The sequence below is a fragment of the Calonectris borealis genome, chromosome Z (assembly GCF_964195595.1).
Source record: "Calonectris borealis chromosome Z, bCalBor7.hap1.2, whole genome shotgun sequence".
NCBI lineage: Eukaryota > Metazoa > Chordata > Aves > Procellariiformes > Procellariidae > Calonectris > Calonectris borealis.
The window spans coordinates 48,106,609-48,118,678 of NC_134352.1; the positions used below are offsets into that span (position 1 = coordinate 48,106,609).

At 43.3% G+C, this 12,070-nt stretch overlaps 1 protein-coding gene across 1 annotated transcript in view; it reads right to left on the reverse strand.

Annotated features, from left to right (window-relative positions):
* Positions 1–12,070, reverse strand: part of TRPM6 (transient receptor potential cation channel subfamily M member 6) — a 79,214-nt gene that overhangs the window by 58,403 nt on the left and 8,741 nt on the right. The window contains exons 4-8 of the mRNA XM_075137079.1: positions 4,564–4,744; positions 3,984–4,197; positions 3,028–3,152; positions 2,080–2,251; positions 601–775 (exon numbers count right to left, since the gene is read on the reverse strand). Of these exons, the coding sequence (XP_074993180.1) occupies positions 601–775; positions 2,080–2,251; positions 3,028–3,152; positions 3,984–4,197; positions 4,564–4,744 (867 nt within the window). The remainder of the gene's footprint in view (positions 1–600; positions 776–2,079; positions 2,252–3,027; positions 3,153–3,983; positions 4,198–4,563; positions 4,745–12,070) is intronic.

Below are 12,070 nucleotides of genomic sequence, written 5' to 3' on the forward strand. Positions count from 1 at the left end.
TATTTCCATTTTGGACGTAAAATTTTCATCAAGGTAGGTTTAATAGAGTCTGCAGCTGAGACGGCACTGGAGGTGACATAAAGAATTACAGCTAGACGAGGGTGACAAATCTGGGTTACCACTGGGTAAAGCAAAGCCAAAGCCAAGGAACCTTAGTCCTTCTCCTACCCCAGGCTACAGCAGCTAACCCCAGCCCTAGTCTCAAAAACTTTGTGCAACTCAAATCCAAGCCCACTTACAGAATACTGATGGCAGGAGAAAGGATTGAGTCAAAACCCAAGCAGGCACTCTGGGGTCACCCAGCAGTCTCCCTCGCCAAAGGTGAGAAACATTACAATAACCCAAAATAGCTGGATGCACTTTCTTTTTCTTCTTCAAAAAAGCCTTAGTAAATTTGGCAGAATAATTCTTTCAGCACTAGTTTAAGGCAGGGAAGGAAGAAACTCTGCTCTCACTTCACAGAAGTAAAAGCCGTCAAAAGGCCATGGCGGGGTCATTACTAGAACCATTAGAAATTATCTCAGCGGGTTTGAGACAGGCGTTTTCAGGTCCCTCCCAATACGACAGACCAAGCAGGAGGAGCATTATGCCACTACTCACCCCGTATCACCCGTGTGTTTGTGGGTAAAAGCCAGGATATCTGCAGCTCTGCCAGTGCCCTCATAGACCACCACAGGGACAGCTGGGCTGGCCCTCACGTACTCCCACACCATTAGGATCACATTGGGGCCTCCTTCCACCACTAACCCAACTATGGGTATACCTTGGCCCATTCCTGTTTCAAAACACACCTAATCAGTTACAAACAGATCTCAGTCACACAAAAAAATCAGAACATTTGGTACTCATGAATACTCATGAATACTCATGAAGGAGTTCTCATACATGGTTCAATGGTGAGGAAATCATGCCTTCACCATCTCTAATTTGACTTACACTTTTTAAGACTTTCACAGAACCTCTGCAACCAGATCAAAAAGACCATGAAAACCTCCTGATAAAATTGTAAGTGGCCCTAGTATTGGAAAGAAGAATCCTTCAGAATATCCCTTTGCCCTTTATGATAGCTCTCACATGCAAGGACGTTGATGGCATTTGAAATGTCGTCAATATCCATTTTTTTACCTACACATAGAAAAGTAATCAGGCACTCCTTTACAGACTTTCTCAAGTTTTACAGCAGCAGGGTGGTTTTTTTAACAATCAGAAATAAATTTCAAATAAGATCCAGTAGAAATGGAAAAAACCAGAAAGTCTGACTTGCAAAAACTCATAGTAAGAAAAGATATGAGAGGCTGAGTAAGAAGCTCTAAATATGAATACATTAAAAATGGGCTAAGTTTCTAAGTTTGTAAATACTATAACGTGAACAGATAAAGGAAACAAAGATTTAACATCATAACTCTGCTAATGTCTTTTTAACGTACCTCAAGATTTAAATCACTAGGTAAGAGTGAACTTCCACAAATAATTTATACAATCTAGTGCATAAAAATAAATACTTAGCTATGTAATAAATATTTCCTTCATTATTTCTATACCATAACTCAGTTACTGTATAGGCAAACAATGGAAGTCATGCAATCTGACAAACACTGGCTGAAGGTATTCCTTTCACAACCAGTCTTTGTTTCTGTACCTAAGGAAGTCACAGGCTTGCAATATAGAACAGTGATGAGGATAAAAGTAATGAACAGGGGACGAAGGATTCAAATTCCACTGAATGTGACAATTTTTCCACCTACGAAAATGCTGGGAAACTATCTAGTGCTGATACAAAGACCACGCAAAACTGCAAAGTGAGCAAATGCTCAATACCTACTAAATAATTTGAGTCATTTAGATGTCTCTACAACTAAGAAACCAAAATGCGAGTTAGCCCAAATGCATAATGCTTTATAAAAATGCTGCCATTTTCATTTTCCTGCTATCCAGAGTTCAAGACACATGCAATTAATAATCTTCAACTTCAGTGAAATCTATGGCAAATGAAGATGTACAAGATGTAACAGGAAATGTCAAGCATCTCCACAACTTTTAGGATAGGTTTTTCTGTCATAAAACCACAGCAGTACTCACTCGTGTGTATTTTTTGAAGTGATAGGTACTTCTCCAAATTCCTCCTGAGCATCATTTCATTCCCATACTTGCCTACTGTCCCATCATCTGCCATTAGAAAATGAGAATGCATGCTGTTGAGGGTACTTAGCTTGCTGAGTGGATTACCAAGACTCTGGTACAGGCAAACTACCTAAGAAAACCAAAGTAAAAAGATCTTCAAAGAAACCAACAAAATATCACCAGTTATGTTGCCTCACTTGTATGTATTTCTTCATCATATTGTGATCTTCTGAAAGCCTCCATCACACTTTTTGCTGCTCTACTCAAAGATGGATTTTCATTTGATTCTTAACAGCAACAAAACCACAATTAATACCACAAAAAGCATTTCTGATTAGGCTTGCAGTCCTTAGGCAGAGTCACTGCCTGCCTTTCTTTGCAACAGTTGAAACACAACGGCATATTTTTCCTGGGTGTATTCCCATGTGAGCTATCATTTATCAGGAATGATTTCACCTTACTTGTCAAGTGTTTTTAGACAGTTATGTAGATTGTGCCCTCACATTGGCACTCACACAAAGTCCTAGTTTATGAATAAAAATCATGCACATTAATAGCCTATTTGTGTATACCATTAACCTAATTGCTCATCCTGAATCACGTGAATATAGAAATACATCATTTGCAACCACAAGAGAATTGCCTAGTTAATTACAAAATTTCAAAAAGGAATGGCAATTTCCTGTAAGAAGAGAAATATTTTAAAACTATTCATTTACATACAAAAAGCAAAATACAGTCCCTCAACATGCCACAGAATTCTACTGCTGCGCAAAATCTAAGCCTCTCTTATTGAGAAAAAATATCAAACCAGTGAAATGAAGCAAGCAGAAAATAAAGTATGTAAGAAAGCTGTAACATCCTCTGAACACGAAGGCTTTTATTATTAAAATGTGTCCAACTCACATCTTTTCCAATGAGATCCCTCTGGTTCTCAATGATACCCCATGGAGGAATCCCAACAGCACAGATCTTTCTCAGGTGTGGTGAGGCACGGCCTTTCAGTGCATCCCCCACATGCCTGGACACTCCTAAACGGATAATTAAATCATCATTTTTCTTCTACATTAGGAGACCTGCTACAGGACACCATTGAAAGGATTTCCCATAATTTAATTTATTCTATGGTTATGTTTTAACCAGAAACAAACCATCCCACCCCACTGTATATTTGCAGTGCAGGAATTATAAGGTTCAGATGTAATGCACTAATGCTTCAAACTCAACACATATTTGCAATTAATAATACTCATATGTTGCTAATGGTGCTTTCTACCTCCATAAAAACTTCATTATTTACATAAATACACAGAACAGTTCTCCTCTAAGGTCACTGGATTGAATAAAAGCTAAAGAAGTAAAACCGTTTCAGTTCCGTGGCTTACTGACCCTCTCAATTTTTGAGAACAGTCTACAGGGAGTTTCAGATACTAATAGGCTAATTAATGGATTACCATAAATCAAAACTTTCTTAATTATAAAACACAAGATAAATTTAGATTTGAAAACTGTTTCAAAAACACCAATCACAGTCCTCAGAACCTAAACATTTTAATGAAGCAGATAAAATTGACTGTAAATAAGTTCTGGTTAACTATTATCAGTGTTTCTTATTACATACAGAATACTCTGCTCTTTAATAAAAAAAAATTATTAAAAATATTCAGAATGCCTGTCAACAGCAGAGGAACGTGATGTCACACTTTGAATTATGCATTGTTCCTTAAAAAAAAAGCTTCACTATGTGCTAAAATATCATGAATCATCAAACAATTTCATTATATTTGCCCTAAATGTCTATGCTCGTATGGAGAGAAAGAACACCAGAGGAGGACTGAAATAAAGAAAAATAATTACAGTACCGCTGTTGATGCCTTCTGTAATTATCCATGCTCCTGTAGTCTCAGCAGCCTTCACCAATCCTTCGCTGAAAACCTGCTTGACTTTTGAGAGAAGCTTGAAATTTTGAATGCCTCCATGAACAGAGATCACTAACTTTGGCAACTCCATCTGCCATTCTTTAACCATCAGGTGCAACAGCTGATCCAAATTGCTATCATAAGAGAGTCTAATATACTGGAAGAAATAATAATGGGAAAAATAAACATCCTTCACATACTCCAAGAGAAGAAACTGCAACATCTTACAAAGTTCTCAGCATTAATGACTTAAAGACTTTGTGCAGGATTAGGACTTTGACAATACCGCTAACATGACAACACAAAAATACATCGCTGAGCAATACAGACAGCAAGGCAGGCTATGCTAAATTGCGGTGAAGTTCAACGTAAAAATATCATACACATGCTCTAACCTGAATTACTTTTAGATTTCCATGCTCTCTTAAGACTAACAATCTGATATTCACTCAAAACCACTTTTTGTCTTTCTTATGCTGAAATTATAAAAAGAAGTCGGACACATAAACCCAGCATCTATTACCTTGGCATGGTAAGTGTGATCTCCATCTTGAAAATTGATTGTACCAAATGCATCCGTTGGACTCGTCTTTGTGTGGTTTTGCACAGACCATTCTCCATCATCTCTCTGTGGGGCAGCCTGATAAACAGGCCAGTTACAGTCTACTCCTGGGTGATCTCCAATCAACCGTCCACAGCAACATCTTACATTAAAAATAAAGAAATTATTTTATATCAAGCACACTTGCACACAACTCTAGGATCTTCATGAGAATAGCCCAAATAGTTTTTCTACAAAGAAGGATATTGTAGCTTGCTGACACAGAACATAATAAAAATTAACTCAGCTGAAAAAAATCTCAACAATGGCAAAATGACATTGAATTAAATCATAAATATGTTTTGTTGGATAGAGAATTTGTCCTCTACCTGAGGAACACTTATAACAGTTGGGAGGTTGGACTAGATTATCTTCAAAGGTCCTTCCAGCCTAAACCATGCTGTGATTCTCTGTGACTCTGTAACAGTTTGAGAGTCCAATATAGCAATTCTGACCCAAGCAATGCAGCTCAGATTTACTGGTCTCGTATGTGAGATTTCAGAGGAGTATCTTGGGATACCAAGGTTTGCTATGGTTATCACCACAGGTTATTCTAGGTACTAAAGAAAGATCTAGAATCTCATTAATCAGGAGGAGAGGAGCAACCCGCAGTCTAGAGAGAACTTCAGGGTGACCTTTATACTAACCCTTGGATGCCAGCAAAGTGAATATACAAAATAAACGGATTGAAGTGCAATGTTAAGGGAAATTTAGCAGAAGCTCAGTTAGCATTGAAAGTTTGCAACTGGATGAATAACCTAGATTCCACATTCAATCAGTATTACTGTCATACAGGCTTCGACAGGCTCCAATCTCTTCTACAGGATTAACTTCAATGTAATTTATAGTGACATCTGACTAGTTTTCCTTTAGACATTACAGAAGTTAATATACCCTGGAAAACGGAGATAAATTCTTCACTTTTAGTCTTTTAAGATACCAAAATGCCTCCAACAACCCAAACTCAATGACTGCCTTGGGACTCAGATGTTTTGCTGGTGGATCTAGGAGCAGGTTAGATGTAAACAATATCTGCAAAACCCTGAAAAGGTACATTCAGAAAGAGAGAGAGTTTTCTGTGGAGATGAGTGAGAACTAACTGGTGAAAGAGAACTAGATTAAAAATAACAAACAAACAAACAAACAAAAAACAAACCCCAAAACAACCCTAAGCAAATTAAGGAAGTGAACTGCTTTAGAAAGGCACTTTTTGATACCCAGAAACCATGAAATTATGTTTGCACTCCAGTTTTTCAACACAGGCAAATTACATTTGATTGATTCAATGCTCTGCAAAAGTAGACTGGAGAAGGAAGCCTCCCACGCTCTTGGGGAATTAACTCCTCAATTAAACAATCTTATTCAGGGAGAATTAAAGAGTTGTCAAAGCCTAACACTGTAGAAAAGACCCGAACTCTATTGTCACATGTATGATGATGGTTAGCTAGAAGTCAGAAGGCAATAGGGACTATCAAAAATGCCCAAATTTTTGTCAAGCTAATTCAACATCGATTAGCTAACTAGACCACCTACACCTTTTCCCTATGTGATAAACAGTAGGATATTGCAGCAATCCAGGGACTTGTCAGAAAGAAGTCAGTGCTCACAACTGAGTCCTGGGAAAATGAAGAGGAAATGATCTAGCTGGTGGGGGGGAAAAGCCTCACAGAGGGTTTTTTTTTGCCAAGTTACTCTAATCAGAAGTATTGCCCAGTCTGGCTCACTGCATGACCCCACAACCATTTGCTCTGTGGTGGTGGCAGAAAAAAAAAAAACAGGGATTAGCAAAGGGGGCACAGGAGCTGCTGAAACAAACGATTGATCTAGGGATCTCATTTTGAAGACCCCAAAGGCAAAACCCATTGTAATTTTGCCTCCTCATAGGCAAACCAGGACAAGCAGGTCAAGGCTTATGAACTAAACAAAAAGTATCCAAGCTGGAACTTGGAGAATAAGCCAGTCACACTAAGTCACTTACAGATATACAATTAAATGACCATTTCAGAAGGCTGTGAGGGTTCAACACAGATGGAAAATCATTGCTGACATTGTGTTGTCAAATAACACGTGAATTCAGAATCCACACTCAGAGTCACTATAGAGGCATATCTAAACCGAAAGTGTTTCAGAGCAATGTAGCTGAGCTGCAAAGCAGATAGCACAAGGGAAACAGATTTGGATAAAAGAGCACGAGGCCAATAACTACACTTTTTAAAGACTCTTCCTGCATACCTCAAAGGAAGGACCAGAAGAAAGAGACAGTTTTGATTTTATTATTGGTCTTCAGAGGACAAATTTCTCTACAGCTGAGCTATTAGCCTCCTTGCTCCAATTTTTTCCGCTTGCTTTTTGGGAGGATGCCAGGGTAAGAGACAGTAAATGTCAGGAAAAAATTGATCTTTAGATGAAAGATGAGGAAAAACACAGATACGCTATTGTTCTTTGGTCCTGAAAATACCTTGTGGTCACTGTACTGCTCCTAGAGTGGTCTCACAATAACAAGACCTTTCATCCAGGAATCATTCTGAAAGACAGAGAACCAATAGCAGTCTCAACTAAATACTGCATTATCTCACATTACTCACTTAGATACCACATCACACCATCTGACTCAGCAAATACCAGTGCTTGGAAGGACAACACTGAAAAGCAATCAGGCTCATGATCAATGGATTACATTCTCTAAAATCTGAATTAATTTCAGCCCATCGTCAAAATATGAGCACAGAATGACTATCTATCACATACGTTATTGTTACACACAGGGTCATATCAGCAGCCTCTCCTAGAGCAGCAAGAGCCACAGCAACCTGCCTTTTCAAAGTTGAGATCCTATAGAACGGAACTAACCATCTGACAAGACAAATCAGTGCAGTAACCTTGAAACTAAGAGGCGCAATGAACACTGAATTATTTTAATAATTAACATCATTTGCACTACATACATAACGTTTACATGTAAATGTCCCCAGAGGCGAGCTGCACTCAGAACAGCTCAGTTATGCTGAGCAGGCAGTGGAGGAACTGCACATAGACCTAACACACAGGTGTGCAGGGTACGTGCAGCTGCTCTTACTTCAGAGATTACCGCAGCAAGAGGAATGAACTCAAAAGGACTGGTATTTCCCAAATTGCTCATGCTCTGCTCCAAGGGGACAAGGTGCTAAGGACTCCTGAGCTACCTGGGAGGTCAAAAGCCAAGACTAAAAGGCTCTCTGGAAGTTGAGGAAACCAATGCAGAACATTACATACAGCTGTTTGGGTTTTTTTCTGTAAAGTTTTGTGCTGTGTGCATAGTGATGGGGCTCAAGGAGGAGAGGAGCCACCAGCCAGGGATGATGGTTGAGTTGGGATCGCTTGGGAGCACTCGACTCACACATGTCCCTGTGATCTGTCAGGCTGCACCCCAAGGTGCTGAGAGAGTTGGCTGATGTTCTTGTGCAGCTGCAGATCAGGGAGGTCCTCAACAACTGGAGAAAGGCAAATGTCACACCTGCCTTCAAAAAAGGGCAAAAGCCACACTGAGGAACCGCAGGCCGGCCGGCCTCCCCTCAGTCCCAGGTAAAATCAAGGAGCAAGACCTCCTGGAGCCCATGTCTGGGCACAGTGGGGAGAAGCCAGTGACAGGGAGCTGTCAGCAAGGATTCACCAAGGGTAAATGCCTGACCCACCTGACTGTCTTCTGCGACAAATCATGGGGACGAGAGGAGACCAGCAGATGCCACCTACTACAGGCTTTCGGCGCTGTCTCCCCCGATATTCTTGTACCTGGGCTGTGACATTACAGCCTGACAGGGAGGACACATTGGCAGATGAGGACCTGGTTGGGTGGTGGTCTCACAGGGTCGTGGTTATGGGTCGGACGCTGCCTGGAGACCGGTACCAAGCAGGGTCCCGCAGGGTCTGTGCAGGGCCTGTCCTGTTCAGCATGTCCATAGAATCATAGAATCATAGAATCATACAGGTTGGAAAAGACCTCTAAGATCATCGTGACCAACCGTCAACCCAACACACCATGCCCACTACACCATGTCCCTAAGGGCCTCATCTACACGTCTTTTAAATACCTCCAGGGATGGTGACTCCACCACTTCCCTGGGCAGCCTGTTCCAAGGCCTGACCACTCTTTCAGTAAAGAAGTTTCTCCTAATGTTCAATCTAAACCTCCCTTGGTGCAACTTGAGGCCATTTCCTCTCATCCTATCTCTGGTTACTTGGCAGAAGAGATCAACATCCACCTCGCTACAACCTCCTTTCAGGTAGTTGTAGAGCGCGATGAGGTCTCCCCTCAGCCTCCTCTTCTCCAGGCTAAACAACCCCAGTTCCCTCAGCCGCTCCTCATAAGGCTTGTGCTCCAGGCCCTTCACCAGCTTCGTTGCCCTCCTCTGGACACGCTCCAGCACCTCCATGTCCTTCTTGCAGTGAGGGGCCCAAAACTGAACACAGTATTCGAGGTGCGGCCTCACCAGTGCCGAGTACAGGGGCAATGTCACACCAGTGACCTGGAGGAGGGGATGGAGGGCACATGCAGCCCTGGGGAGGGGGCAGCTCTGGGACATGGCCCTGGGTGCTGGTGGGCAGTGAGCTGACCCAGGGTCACTGTTGTGGTATAACCCCAGTCGGCCACTAAGCACCACACAGCTGCTTGCTCACCCTCCCCCCACCCCAGTGGGATGGGGGAGACAATCAGAAGAGCAAAAGTAAGACGATTTGTGGGTTGAGATAAGAACAGTTTAATACTTTGTCCTGGTTCCAGCTGGGACAGAATTAACTTTCTTCCCAGTAGCTTGGGGGATGTGCTGTGTTTTGGGTTTGGTGTGAAAGGAGCGTTGATGGCCCATTGATGCTTTGGCTGTTGCTAGGTGGTGCGTGCACCTGGAGAGGGGAGCACAGACGGGGTGGTGGACCCAGCTGGCCAATGGGGTATTCTATACCATGTGACATCATGCTCAGGATAAAAACCAGGTGTGGGGGGGTGCTCGGCCCCCCCGTTCATGACGCGGTCGGCGAGTTGCATTGTGCATCGACTGCTTTGTGTATTGTTATTGTTGTTGTTCTCATTGTTATTATTACTGTTTTACTTCGTTTTATTTCAATTATTAAACTGTTTTTATCTCAACCCGGGAGCTTTCCTACTTGTGCCCTCCTGATTCTCTCCCCCATCCCACCAGAGGCGGGGGTGAGCGAGGGGCTGCGTGGGGTTTATCTGCTGGCTGGGGTTAAACCACGACAGTCCTTTTTGGCGCCCAACGTGGGGCAGCGAAGGGTTGAGATGATGACAGATTAATTAGAGCATATTAAGGAATTTATATGTTAACATATTAATTTGTTCTGCACCATGCTCCTGGTTTTGCTGTACCGGTTAAAGATTGGCGTTCGGTTTTGTAGTCTGCTGTGCTCTGCAGTGATTAATGATGTTTTGCCTGGGAGATTTGTTACTAAAACACTGGCATTGAGGGTTATTTGGTATTTGGGATTTGTAATGAAGCTGTTTCTGTATTTCGGGTACCACCTCATGGAGACCATCAGCAATTATACCTTTTCTTCTGAGAGATTTTTTATGGAGGAAATAGAGAATGGCACCCTCGCTACCTTTCTCTATGATGTCATCTCCTTTGTTAAAATAACTTGCCAGTACCTCGAACATCCCTGGGTAGTTAAGATACATATTGGTACTTCTTGGGAATATTGTTGTGGTTTTATCCAAGGTTAGTAAGCAATTTAAGAATGTCATCCAGAGATCTGCCCCAAGGCTGGATAGTTATGAGTGGCAGGGCGAGTGTGACAGCATGGGCAAATGCCTAGGACGATGGGCACCCCCAGTGTTCTGGAACTTCATCCCTGAACAAGTGCAGAACCCTGAAAAATTAGTAGAATATTTGGAAGAAGTATGCTGTCACCTGGCCATTCTAGGGAGATACAAATCACTGCAACGTGCTGGAGCCTGACCCACGCCTACCAAGCCCTGTGTAACACCACTCAGAACCCCCAAGGGGAAGGAAACGTCTCTGCAGCTGATGACAAAGCAACAGGCCCTGTGGCTACCCCACCCCCCACGGCAAGCACAGAGGCTCCCTCACACCCGAGGGCAGGCACGGCAGCTACTCCGCCCCCTGCGACAGAGAACCAACCCCTGCCGGTATCAGTCGCCCCTATACAAAAAGAAAATGCACAAGAAAATCAGCTCGTCTAGTAAGGGATGAAGATGAACCAGGGCCATCACAAGAACGGGAGGAGGAGGAGGCAGAACCCGTAAATGAGATGGTGACCACCCGATCCCTATCTCTGGGTGAGCTGCGAGATATGTGAAAAGACTTCAGCCGTCATCCAGGCGAGCACATTGTCACCTGGCTGCTCCGATGCTGGGATAACGGGGCCAGTAGCCTGGAATTAGAGGGTAGGGAAGCTAAGCAGCTGGGATCCCTTTCTAGGGAAGGGGGCATTGACAAAGCAATTGGACAAGGGGCACAAGTCCTCAGCCTCTGGAGGCGACTCCTGTTAGGTGTGAAGGAAAGGTGTCCCTTCAAGGAAGATGTTATATGCCACCCAGGTAAGTGGACCACCATGGAGAGAGGTATCCAGTACCTGAGGGAATTAGCCTGTTGGAGGTGATTTGTGATGACCTGAAAAACGAGCAGTTACCCAAAGGCCCAGATGAGGTCAAATGCACCCGACCCATGCGGCGGAAGTTTGTACGGAGCGCACCAGCGTCACATGCAAACTCATTGGCAGTAATGACCTGGAGAGATGGAGAGGAACAAACAGTGGATGAACTGGCTGGCCAACTCCGGCAATATGAAGAAAGTCTCTCTTCCTCCCTATGGGCCTGTGTCTCTGCTGTGGAGAAACTGTCTCAGGAGGTCCAGCAACTCAAAGAAGACATGTCCTACTCCCCACCTGGACGGGCCAGTGTCTCAGCCATTAGGAGCAAGCGTCCCTCTGCTCAAGAGAGGAGACATCGTGGGTACACACCCTGGGGCACCCTGTGGTTTTACCTGCGTGACCACGGAGAGGACATGAGAAAGTGGGATGGAAAATCTACCTCAGTCCGACAGGCACAGGTACAGAAGTTGCAAGGAAAAACAACCACAAAAGGGGGTTCTTCCAGGAAAACTCCTGCTCCAGTCTCCAGTGAGCAGCTCCCCAGACAGAGCAGAAGGGCTGATTCCACTTCCAACCTTAACAAAGGGACTTCTGATTCATACTTACAAGAAGTGGGTAGCGAATATGATGACGAGGATTAGAGGGGCCCTGCCTCCAGCCAGGTGGAGGAAAGGGACAACCGGGTTTACTGGACTGTGTGGATTCAATGGCCTGGCACATCAGACCCACAGGAGTATAAGGCTCTAATACACACTGGTGCACAGTGTACCCTGATGCCATGAGGTTATAAAGGGGCAGAACCCATTTGTATTTCTGGAGTGACAGG